Source organism: Populus nigra, chromosome 12, assembly GCF_951802175.1.
Source record: "Populus nigra chromosome 12, ddPopNigr1.1, whole genome shotgun sequence".
NCBI lineage: Eukaryota > Viridiplantae > Streptophyta > Magnoliopsida > Malpighiales > Salicaceae > Populus > Populus nigra.
In genome coordinates, this window is record NC_084863.1 from 13,760,931 (window position 1) to 13,774,181 (window position 13,251).

Here is a 13,251-nt window from a genome sequence, read left to right on the forward strand (position 1 = left end):
ATTAAATGTTAATTCATATACATATATATATTTTTTTATTGTGTTTATTAAAAAGTATGTGAATTTGATTTTTAAATAATGATAAGGTAGTAAATTTCAGTTTTTGAGTTTCGATGATTTTTGATAAGAGACATACATTTTGAAACATACTCCTTCGCAATGGAGTATATATATTTTTTAATATAGGATCTTATGATGAGCATAATAAATGATTTTCTATGAAAAAAAAAATACAAAATATGAATCCATTGCTAATTTATTTGCAAGAAAAAGAAAACATTTGACCAAATAAAAAGATACAAATTTATTTGCTAAAAAAGACATGTCTTTTCATAATATTAAAAAGATAAAAATTCACTTAAAAACTATAAAAATATAAAATTATCAAAATATCTCTATTTTTATAATTAATCACTAACCAAACACAGTATTACTGCATGTATAGAAAGACAAATTCTGTACTTCTTGACATTATATGGTAGGTTTTTATTTTCCTTGCCATTAATGAATTTCAGGCTACATGACATTTTCAATGACTTCTACAAGCCTATATTCAAAAGTTTCAAAAGGCCTCTCTTCGGTGACTTTTACAGGCATACTAGCTATTAACTCTTGTTTTGATGTGAGTTATAATTTTTTTTTTAAAAAAATATTGAATATATAGGTTATTTTGATATTTTTTTTTATAAAAAAATTTAAAAAGTAAATAGAAAAACATATGTAATTATCTAATTAAATAAATGAATAACCATTTATATAAATAAATTAATAAACTTACAAAGAGAAAATAAAAAAAATCTAAATCTAAATTAGCAGTAAATCGTCCAAGGACAAACTGAATATTTTTTTTAAAAAAATAAAAAATTAAATCAATTCAGTTAATTTAACTAATCTATAACTCAGGATAATCTTAAAAAAAAAAATCACAAAGTTCAAGACTTAGTAATTAAGTTTGAATGATAAAATTGAAAAAAAATTGCTTTTTAAAGACTTAAAAAAATAATCAAAGTTAAATCAAACTAATTTTTAAAATCTATAACCTGAATCATAAAATTAAAATTATTCTAAAAAAAATAACATGGAAAAAACCACAAAACAAAATTATTACTCATTAAAAATTAAAAATTATAATCAAATATAGTGACGTTTGATTACTAGGAGATTGCGTACATCGTCCAAAAAGTACAAACATCTCTCACAAGAGTTTGTTTGGCATTGTGGTTGCGGTTGCTTTTCAAATAGCTTTTCGTGCCAAAATGCATGCCAATGATATTTTTTTATTTTTTAAAAATTATTTTTGACATCAGCACATCAAAATGATTTGAAAACACTAAAAACATATTAATTTGAAGTTAATAAAAAAATAAAAAAAATTTAAATTTTATTAAAAGCGCTTTTGAAACGCAAAAACAAACAGGACCAACTAATACCTGCCTAGAACAGGTCATCAACTTTTTTTTTTAGAATTATATTAATATTTATTAATAGTTTAATTGCTCCTTGTTCACATTAATAAAAATACAAAAAGAGGTTTGGATATTGATTTTAATTTTTCTAGTTTTAATAACAATATAATTATTTTACTGTGCAATCAAAGTTTTATAATACCAAAAAGTTTCATAATACCAAAAGCTCCTGAACCATGGTTTTAATATTTTTGTTTTAAAGAGAATTTAGAATATTTTACTATACAACTAAAATATAAAATTTCATCAATATATTAATTATCCTTTTTAATTTTAATTTATTTTTTTTATTTACATAAAATATCCAAACCAACTTAAACACACCTCAATTAATTCCCACATTCCTATTAGTATTGTGATAACAATTATTTTTTAAATAACTTTTCATGTTAAAATAAATATAAATAATATTATTTTATTTTTTTAAAATAATTTTTAATATTAATAGAACAAAAATATATAAATTATATTAAATAAAATAATTTAAAATATATAAATTATATTAAATTTTAATAAAAAAAAATTAAAATTTTGTAAGGACACAACAAAGTCATTTCCAAACGGTTTTTTAATTTAATTTAATTATGAAGTATAGCTTTGAAGCTATCCAAAGTCCAAACGAACATGAATCATTAATTCAATTAATTTAAATCTTTTTATTTTTTTGTTACTTTAATTTTTATATAACAATTTTTAAAAATACAAGAATTGTCACATTTGACATTGACCCAACAAAATTTTCCAAAATCATCTCCTCAATCCATGTTTCAATCCGATTGCCATGAAGCAATGATTTGTTTAACGACTATGCTTTGCTCAAGTGCTTGGGAAGGCTACTAATTAATCCAATTGCTCGAGATCTGTGTTTTTCTATTCTATTAAAAGCCTGCAGATCTGATTCTCAAAGCTAACAAGCACTAATTTTCAGAGCTCTGGGTCGACAAAGATCCCTTTTATTTAGAAAATGGATTGAATTTGCCTAGAAGTGCTCTTTATTTTTTCATTTTACTAGGAAATAAATAGCAAAAATAAAAGAAATAAAAAGATGAGGAGAAAGGAGAGATTTAAAACGATTTGTAGCGACTTGTTCGAGGCCATGATCAAAATGAACAGATTTGATAGGCACGGAGAATCGCCAATTTTATCTTTGATATAGCCAACCTTCAATGCAAATCACGCCGTCTCTTTTCTCTTGACGCCCTTGCTCTGCAAATTGGCTCCTCTCTTTTCTCAATTTTTTTTAAATAAATCTATAAACAGACCATAATAATACAAACATACCACTACAAATGAACCCTAAGAAGATGAAAGAGGAGGGGGGAGGTACTGGCAAGGAGAGAGACAAGAACGCTTTATATAGGAGATGGGAGCAGGGAAGAGAGGAAACCCTAGACGCTGAAAAGACTTCTTAGACCACGTTACTTGGAATTGCATAGCCCAGCCCATTTGTATCCAACTTGAATATGGGCCGGCCCAAACAAAAAAGGGATATATAAAAATTAAAATATAATTATGTTACTTTCCCACAATTACCTTCTGGATCTAAGATTTGCAACCCCAAGCCTAAGCTCAAGTTGTCATCGATTTGGGGAGCAGAATACCTAAACACAAGGTGTATTATTGACTCCTCAAACTCTTTCAGTCTTTACAGGGACTATACTGCAAAACTTTTTAATTTGATTCCTATCTTAATCATATAAATTTTTTATTTATTTCAATGTTTAATATTAAATTTATTAGAAATGGAATTTTGTTAAAAATATTTATAACCTAAATTGCAAGTTTATAACAAATTCAACTACATTGATCTTAATTATTATTTTTTTGATGCGAAACAAACAATCAAATATTAAATTGTTTAGAAATTATATTTCATAATATTTTTTATTTTATTTTTTTGTTGTTATTCAAATTTTATGACATTATTGGTAGTTGATTTTGGTTTTTTTTAAAATTATTTTTCTTTTGATTTCATCTTTAAATATTAAATTGATTGAAAATTTAATAATGTTTTTCATTTTACTTTCTATGTTGTTATTTCAATCTCACCCAGTAATAAATTTAATAAATTAATTTGAGTTGACTTAAATAGTTTAATTTTTTTATATTTTTTTAATTTAATTTAATTTAAAATCAATAAAAACATACTTTAACTGTACATAAATAATAAAGAAAAACAAAAACACTGCTATTTAAACTTTTTTATTATTATTTACAAATTTATAAAAAATCAAAAAAACAAAAAATCTTTCTACCAACAATTAAGTTTTGTTGATCGTGTGGGGTAAAATAAATAAGACCTAAATACCCCTAAAACCTTTTTTAATTACCAATGAGTCTTGTTTATAACTACATTGAAATACCTTGCAATATATTGTTTCAGTTAATATTCAAAATTTTTAACACTATGAAATTGCAAATTTTGCATAGTACCAGGCGTGGATTGTGTTTGGGTGCTCAAATGAAACCCCTATCCTTTTTAATTTTAATTTAATTTTTATGTATAGTTGTGAAGCTATCCAAACGAAAATGAATAATTAATATCAAGCTTTGAGGGAGTTTTCCAAATCAACCCAGGTTTAATCCGAATCCAGATCAAACCATCATGTGCTTCTCTCTCCTCTAAGGCGAAAGGGGTAACGAGCCATGGTCCACAGTTTCAAATACATCTCTCAAATCACCGAACCAAGGCCAGAACTAAGGGGTCCGCGAAGTTTATATCGCCCAGCGTCCTCTAATTAAAATAAAATTATTTGTTATTCACTTAAATAAATAAAATAAAAGGTTGAGCTAGAATCAAAATCAAAATTTGAAGCTGAAATTCCAGTTTAATTTTGAGAACCACATTTTTATTGATAAATTTTTATATAAAAAAATAAATCAAATAAAAAAGGTGAAATCAAAAAACATGAAAAGTCAAAGGTAGAATCAAATTTTATTTCACTACCAGCGGCAATCATGCCTTAGTCATTGTGAAAATCATCTTTCATTTTGTTTTTCAGATTTTAGATCTGATTCTCAAAGCTAAGAAGCGTTATAGGTACAATAAAAAACATAAAACAATTAAAAAACCTAAAATCAAATAATCAATTTTGATTTCACTATCAGCGAAAATCAGGCCTTAATCATTGTAAAAATCATCTTTCAATTTGTTTTTCAGAACTCTGTTTCAACAAAGATTCCTTTCATTTAGAAAATGGAATGAAATAAAAAAATCGAGAAAACAAGAGAGATTTAAAGCGATTTGTAGCGACTTGTTCGAGGCCATAATCAAAATGAACAGATTTGATAGGCACGGAGAATCGCCAATTTTATCATTGATATAGCCAACCTTCAATGCAAATCACGCCATCTCTTTTTTCTTGACGTCCTTGCTCTGCAAATTGGCTTCTCTCTTTTTTAATTTTTTTAAATAAATCTATAAACACACCATAATAATATAAACATATGACTGCAGATTAACCCTAAGAAGATAAAGAGGAGGAGGCTGATGAACCAAGGGAGTGACAAGAACTCTTTATATAGGAGATGGGAGCAGGGAAGAGAGGAAACCCTAGACGCTGAAAAGACTTATGAGACCACATTAATTGGAAATGCATAGCCCAGCCCAGTTTTACCCAACTTGAATATGGGCCGGCCCAAAAAAGAGATATACTTAAAATATTCTTGCAAACTTTTTATGTGAAGTAATTACAACCTAATTGTGAGACAATTTGCATGACTTAGAGGTATATTATAATTAGTTTTTTTTGCTCTACAGTAATTATATCATATAAGCTATTGGAGGGAATTAAATTGCGGTGTCTTTCTGTATTTAGAGCACATCTGCCCAAGGTATGGTAATTTAAGAAGGATGGAGTGAAAATATAATTGGTATTAAAGTATTTGTATGGTTTAGAAGTTTAATAAAAATGTAAAAAATAGCTAGGAAAAAGAAATATTTAAATACTAGTATAAAACGAAGGAGAATTGTGCAGGGTTTTGAATGAAATGAACGGGCAGTGTTCATATATATTATTGTTAGTATTGTTCTTATAAGAGATAGGAAGACACGATTCTGTATTCATTCTCGAAGCTGGAAAGATTATGCTGTAAAAAGATAATTCTTTTTTAAGATATACCAATCTTTGATTTATTTTTATTTTCACCTTGTTCTTGTGGGAATATATATATATATATATATATATATATATATATATGGGAAGAGATTTGTTTTACAAGCATTTCACAGTTCTATAAATTCTGATTTTCTTGTTGGATTTTTATTAAAAAAACATTATCAATTACCTATAACGTATTATAACAAGTGTCATGAAAGGCCTGGTTGCTAATATGATAGCCATTAAAAATTTACATGGTCGTTAATTTCAGGATCCGTAAAATTAATCGAGGTGCGCATAAACTGGTCCGAATACTTATATTAATAAAAAAAAATATCATGAAAGGACAACACTGTTCTAGAAAATCATAAAATCGTGGGAAATGGATGCCCAGAAATTCGAACTGTTACCAACTTGTTCTATTATTTATACATATTCATATTCAATTATTAACAGGCTTAAGATTTTCTGCTAAAACTATTTTTTGGCCAGTGAAAACTTTATTTATGTCAAAATCTTGGCTAATTAATAGTATTATTTTAATAAAAAAGGAGGAATACTAATTTCTGGTTGCCCGAATTATTCAATTGGGCTAATGGAAGTTTTTTGAGAAGAGAAAAATAAATTTCCAGATGATTAGGTACCCAACTCGAAAGGCTATCATTTTTTTTTTTCACGGCTAAGTGTTTTGTTAAAAAAATTTGAATCCAAATTTCAATATTTATAAGAATTCATTTTATAATCAAAGAATAACATGGAAGTTGATTTGAAAATACTTGTTTAGCATTAATCCAGACATACAATTTTGTGATTTGATCATGTGAGCTTTTTTCTCTGTTACTCCCGCACCAGCAGTGTTCAATGTTCAACAAGGAGAACAGGATGCATGCAGAAAAAGAAACAGTTCTCTTACTTACTTTCTCAAAAACTAAATGCTTGGATTCAATAAAATAATGATGAACGTTTCACTGGTGTTAATTCACACCATTACCTTCTGTTGCTAAGATGCAACCCCGAGCCTAAGCTCAAGTTGTCATCGATTTGGTGAGCAGAATATTTAACACAAGGTGGTGAACATAAGATGCTGGCTCCTCAAACTCTTTCGGTCTCTACAAGGACTATACGGCAAAACTTCACGTCGCGCCAATTCTCATTACTGATACAGAAATTCAGAAGTAATTGAAGGTTAAGAATTAAATTGTCATAATGCTCATTTAGCTTCATCACGGATGGCAAGGGATTGCTTCATTCTTCCAACTAGATGTGGCAGTGTCTTCATGTTATCCTGGATTGACTGGTCAACACACGACTCCAAAACATTTACAGCATCAGATCCAAGCTGCTGAGCCTTAGCTGCCTCAAATCTGTCTTGGCAGACCATCAGAGACCTGTTCAACCTTTCCTGCATTGAAGAATAAACTTGACATTAGGTATCAGCACAGAGCAATGCACCGGCTGCAACTTGTAAGAAGATCAGGTGTAAACTACAAGATGTGCAATCAGAGGGGCAATGTCGCACATTGTTCTATGCAACACAAATGTTGACACTTGACAACAAAATAGTATCAACAAACTTTTTAACATACAAAAAGCACGCCTGATTATAATGAGAATTTCTGCTAGTTTTTATTTTTATTCCAAGCACCATTAACACTTCAATATGGAAGAAGCTGAACAAGAATTTGATGAAAGGGCTTTCTTCACTTGAAATACAAAACTCAACTAGCGCTTTCTTTCTATACGAGAAGAATCATTCTCTATCTGATATTTGTTCTTGCTCGCAAAAGGCCCACAGATCGCTAGGACCGGGAACAGATCAAGATGAGAATGGTGAACCCATTAGGAATTGCTCATGACTGGATCGTGTACAACAACCTTAACTGCTGGTTTAGACATTCAAACAAAAAATGCACTTTAAGAAACTATGGAACATTTTCCAAAAACAAAAAAAAAAAACATGGAATGAAGAAACTTTGAAAGGTTTCACCAGAAAACAAGAAAATTTGAAGCATATGTGACTTGAGAACGCTACTACAGTGGTCCATGATTTAGCCTTTGCCCTTTGCCCTTCTCTATCTCTATTGTTAGATAACATAACAGGGTGATTAAATAATGGCAATAACTTCATAAAGTAGCCAACGAAATACCTAATTTTGTAAAGTTGTTATACCACTTCTTTGATGAAAGGAAGGTGAAAAAAGAGAGGATTTAGTTTGAGTTTCCAACAATTAAAATGGTCAGTAGCATAGTCTCTTTTTATATGCTTGTGTCTCCATGGATGGCTAAAAGAACCCTCTCAAATAGAATTAGGCTTTCAGAGTATTTAGAGGGTCAGTTTTCTTTAGATTACTTATGAAAGGAGAGAAAGCTCCAAGTATGCTGTCAAGGTAATTGAAAAAGAAAAGAAAAAGAAAATATAAAACTAGTTAACTCTCTAAAACACTGTCAACTCAAGATACTTTCAGAGAGAGCTCTTCAATCCCAAGCACTATAAAGTTGGCTTTAGAGATAGAGAGACAAGCCTAAACAGGGTGGCTAGGCTTTTGACCCTCTTAATTATTTGTAATTCTCAAACTTTAACACTCATATCTTCACATTTCTTTTATAAAAAAAGTATAAGAGTTACAACTTAAAAAAATGAGTTGTTTCATATCTACATTTTGGATTGAGTTGTTAATATTATTCATTCACCTAAATCATAACATGAACCCTTTTCATGTGTACAAAAATCTGATGTTATAGATAAAAACATCAAAGCTATTCAAGTAATAAAAAAGAACACTAGATAATTAACTCAGCACCCTTCGCTATTTCTAATATCTATATGTATTCCATTCCAGGAAAAAGAAAAAGAAAAGGAAGAGCCAAGCATGACAACATGTTGCAGAATACTGCTGCCACCATGAAGACCAGCCTCGGTTAATAGCTTACAATATTTATCTTGAAATAATCCAATCATGTACAAGTTCAAGACTACCTTGTTGAAACATAATTTTATTCACAACTGCTGTCTCTTCAGTCAATCAGTGCTCTGCAAAGCTGACGTAAGCCCAAAGACTAATGGTAAATGCATGAACATGACCATTCTCAATTTGAGAAATATTATAAATGTAAGGAACTACTCACAGCCAAGAAAAAACCTTTTGCATACCTCAAATTCTAAAGAAAGCATGATTAATGGATCCAAGCAAGTTTTGCAAATGTAACTTATGAGCCTCACATCAACCAGAGGTAACAATTTTCTCTCTGAACTCCCAGCCACCAAATCAACATTGGCAACACCACAAATTAGTCAATGGACAGGGAGGATTGCAAAATGCAATCCATAACTCGTGCAGGCACACAACTCTAGAAACTCAAGGAGGATCGTAGGTAGTTACTGTTGAGGTCACTTGATCCCTTTCTACAGGAAAAGTGATAATATGTGATAGCTGCTTCAGTGAAAAGATCGTGAGATTCCTTCTATTATTGGCAGATGCAGATGGGGTTTGAGAAAATCACAGGTCTGTATAATTTTATAGATCATGTCACAATCTGCAACTATAAACCGTCAATCACTTTCTAGTTTGATTTGTTATGTAATCAAAGTAATGCAACATTCTGGTAGATTTAATTCGATTGATGAAATTGTAAGAAACAGCTTCGACTCAACAGCATGCAGTCATCCTTTGCAATAGCTTCAGATTAGTAGCAGAATAACTGAAATACTGATCAGCAAATGTCTTTATGCTTCATTTGTCTGTACATTTAGCTTGGTGTCTCTTGTATTTGAAGAAATTCAGCAAATGTCTCTTGTAATCAAAGTGATGAAAGCCAAACCAACAAACCCTTTGCCTAATCCCCTAATCCTCATGACTAGATTTATGTTACTTCTAGGCAAACCTATGCAAGACATTATTCCTTTCTATTCCAATTTATACATATAGAATTCAACTATCCAAAGAATAAATCACATCCAACCCCTTAATGTAATGACATAAGGCCTCATGTTAAAATTAAAAAGATAGAATAAACTTACTTGAAACTTGGCCATCTCATTCTCAAAGTGATTCTGAGCATTAAGAACTGGAACACTGCAATGTTCAACGCAATTGCTTATCTCTTCTTGCTTCCTTCTCCTATCAAAGCACTCATATGCACATTTGAAGTATGCTTGCTGCAAGAAATTATCATTTCAAACAATCAAATCAACCCCATGAAATAACAATAATAAAAAAACATAATTCTCTGATTGTCTCTTCAAAAAACAAACCCATAAAACAATAAAAAGTTAGAAAAGTTTTCATCTTTTTATTTCAAAAAATGAAAAGAAAATCTCCACAAATATTAATAATAATAAAACAGCCAGAAGCTAAATTAGGCACGGTTGAGTAAAGCGCCACGACAAATAATCACCAAAATAGCACAAAAAATCTTTGCACTTTCCTTATCTCCAGAAAGTTAAACAGCAAACCAGTTCATACCCATTAAAAAAATAAAGAAACCCCACATGAGAAAGCCCATAAAGAACCCACAGCTGCATGAAACAGATACATTAATCCACCTCAATATTTACATAGAAGCAATACCTGAAGAGTGAAATTGATGTGATCTTGGACAGGGGAGAGTTGAGCCTGAGCAGCTGAATTAACTTCACTGAGCTTCCTTCTCATTCTCTCCGATACCATTTGAGCTTCCATTGCTGCTATATGATCTGCCATCTTTGCACAGTGAAGAAAAGCAAGAGACTTTTGGGGATTTTAGGGATTCAATCAGTGGAAATAGGGTTTTAGGGGTTTAAGTGCACAATCTTGGTGACGATTTTTAAGGAGCAAGCAAGTCGGGCCGATGTGGGCTTCATTTGCTGTAAAATGGAGTATGAGAAATAACGGGCTTGGATTTGGACATTGCTTCGTACACTTTAAACCCTAGACTATTTGATTGATAATAATTATTGATTTATTGTTTTTGGAGATTTTTTTATTATATTTCATATACCAAGATTATTTTTTTTCATAATGGGATTTTTAAAAATATTTTATTTTATTATATTCCCAATTCATAATGTCATTAGCTTTTTTTTTTATTGTCTTCTAAGAGTTGGTTACCATAATTAAATTGAATTTAATCCATTTTATTGATTTAGAATAAGTTTTATTCATTCTTATATCATATAATAATTTTCTTTTAAATTCTTTAGTATCATGCTAATAAATCTACCAATCCAAGACAAATTTTCTTTCATCAATTCAATTAGTTAGTAATAAATAGATGAATTAAACTATGTTAAAAAAAAATCTGATTTAATTAGTATTGATTTGTTTTCAAGAAAAGGACTTGAATGTTGCAAAATCACACAACCTGTTTGTTTTTGTATTTCAAAAGCGCTTTTGAAAAAATCTAAATTTTTATTTTATTTTTTTCTTTACTTCACATTTTTATTTTTGTAGTGTTTTTAGATCATTTTGATACATTAATTTCAAAAAATAAAAAAAAATTATTTTGATATATTTCTCAATAAAAAATAATTACAACCACACTTAAACAGATAAATTGTAAAAAAGAATCCTTTTGTCTTTGGCATTTGTCACTTTGTTTTTTTTTTTAAAAAAAATTATACCAAGTCAATCTAACATTTCAAGATTTCTATTTAATATATGTTTTTAATTCTATTAATTCAAAGGGGGAAAAAAATTCTACTAATTAAATCAAGCAATCATAAAAAAAAATTGAAATATTGATGCATGTTCTTTTCAATATTATATCACACAAGAATTAGGCATACAAATTGTTTTTTTCTACCATTTGATGGCTATGTATGGCCAACTTTTGTCATAAAGTACAACCATTTGTCATCCTTCTTGTTTTTATTCTATGGACCAATAGATTGAAGAACAATTTTTCTAAAAAAAAAAAAGGAAAAAAACTCTGCTAAGGAACTATTTGATTATCTTTAATATCACAAAAACTAATTCATTGATTTCAATAAATCACAATCAATCCAATAAAATAATAAGATTGCAAAATTTATATATAATCCACCATTAGTTTTCCAGAGCCAAGAAAATGGAAAACAAAGAAGAAAACCAAAAGGCGTTATGCAAACACATCCCAGATCTCCTCTCCTCCTTTGTGGACACCTTTGTTGATTTCTCTGTCACTGGAGGCCTCTTTTTACCTTCACAAAACCCTAGCTTGGATCCTCGAAACCCCCATCAAGAAACTCCCCTTTCCTTACAAACAAGGTACCCAGCTCCTGATAGACTCATTGCCATTGGTGATCTTCATGGGGATTTGGAAAAATCCAAGCAGGCTTTAAGGCTTGCTGGTTTGATTGATGGGTCTGATAAATGGGCTGGTGGGCCAGCTACTGCGGTGCAAGTTGGTGATGTTCTTGATAGAGGTGATGATGAGATAAAGATTTTGTATTTCTTGGAGAAGTTGAAGAGGGAGGCAATGAAAGATGGAGGTAATTTTATCACCATGAATGGGAATCATGAGATCATGAATATAGAAGGTGACTTTAGGTATGTGACTAAGTTAGGGTTAAAGGAATTTGAGGATTGGGCTTATTGGTATTGTTTAGGTAATGAAATGAAAAGTTTGTGTGTTGGGTTAGAAAAGCCAAAGGATATCTATGATGGGATTCCTTTGAATTTTCGAGGGGTTGATTCAGAGGTTCTTCAGGGGATTAGAGCTAGGATTGCTGCATTGCGGCCTAATGGGCCGATTGCGAATAAGTTTTTGTCAAAGAATGTGACAGTTTTGGTTGTTGGGGATTCGATTTTTGTTCATGGAGGCTTGTTGGCGCGGCATGTTGAGTATGGATTGGAGAGGATTAATGAGGAGGTTAGAGATTGGATTAGTGGGCTGATGGGGAAAGCTGCGCCGAGGTATTGTAGAGGGAGGAATGCAGTGGTTTGGTTGAGGAAGTATTCTGATGTGGAGAAGAATTGTGATTGTTCCATGCTTGAACATGTGCTTGCTACGGTTCCTGGGGTGAAGAGGATGATCATGGGGCATACAATTCAGGAGGATGGGATTAACGTGGTCTGTAATAATAGAGCTGTTAGGATTGATGTGGGTATGTCCAAAGGATGTGGTGATGGGTTGCCTGAAGTTTTGGAGATTAATCAGAATTCGGATTTACGGGTTCTGACCTCAAATCCCTTGTATCAGAGTAAGCACAAGTCCTATTTGGATGCTGACACAAAGGAAGGGCTTGGTTTGTTGATTACTGAAAGTGGATCAAAACAAGTGGAAGTGAAGGCCTAGGAGTTCTTGCATCTAAAACTGATCAATCGATGCTTCTTCTGTGGAACCTGCTGAACATGCATTCTTTTCCTGGTTCCCTTGTGGAAATCGGCATTGGGTGAACAGGTGAACATTGTTTAAACATCACAGAACCCAAACTGTATTGCTTCAACTATATTGCTGGCTGTGAGATCAACACTAAGCCTGATAAAAAAATAGTAAGCATTTTATCTTAGATCCTATTGTCATGATTGATTCCCTATTGCATACTCTAGTTTCATAAGACAGGGAGTTGTGTTGTTAACTTTGTTACTAGTGATTTCATCTTCCTTGAATGAAATGGAACTGAACAACATCATTCTGACTTTCTCTGAACAGGACTGTCCTGTTATAAGATAATAAATTTATTTTTAGATAAACTTCGAAAAGCTGCCCCCTCTTGTCTGTCTAGA

The 13,251-nt window shown here is 30.8% G+C and overlaps 2 protein-coding genes and 2 non-coding genes across 4 annotated transcripts; 1 reads left to right on the forward strand and 3 right to left on the reverse strand.

Annotated features, from left to right (window-relative positions):
- Positions 1–2,539: 2,539 nt before the first annotated feature.
- LOC133670298 (small nucleolar RNA snoR86) lies at positions 2,540–2,673 on the reverse strand. Its single transcript, XR_009834042.1, has one exon. It is a non-coding gene; the product is annotated as a small nucleolar RNA snoR86 (small nucleolar RNA).
- A 2,036-nt stretch (positions 2,674–4,709) lies between these two features.
- Positions 4,710–4,843, reverse strand: LOC133670297 (small nucleolar RNA snoR86). Its single transcript, XR_009834041.1, has one exon. It is a non-coding gene; the product is annotated as a small nucleolar RNA snoR86 (small nucleolar RNA).
- A 1,640-nt stretch (positions 4,844–6,483) lies between these two features.
- On the reverse strand, positions 6,484–10,416 carry LOC133669505 (uncharacterized). Its single transcript, XM_062089675.1, has 3 exons — positions 10,135–10,416; positions 9,585–9,722; positions 6,484–6,968 (listed from the first exon to the last, which is right to left on the reverse strand). Exons 1-3 carry the CDS (start codon positions 10,264–10,266, stop codon positions 6,777–6,779), a joined length of 462 nt encoding a protein of 153 aa, XP_061945659.1. The 5' UTR covers positions 10,267–10,416; the 3' UTR covers positions 6,484–6,776.
- A 1,117-nt stretch (positions 10,417–11,533) lies between these two features.
- On the forward strand, positions 11,534–13,034 carry LOC133670062 (shewanella-like protein phosphatase 2). Its single transcript, XM_062090486.1, has one exon. The coding sequence runs from the start codon at positions 11,612–11,614 to the stop codon at positions 12,818–12,820; it is 1,209 nt and encodes a 402-aa protein (XP_061946470.1). The 5' UTR covers positions 11,534–11,611; the 3' UTR covers positions 12,821–13,034.
- Positions 13,035–13,251: the final 217 nt, after the last annotated feature.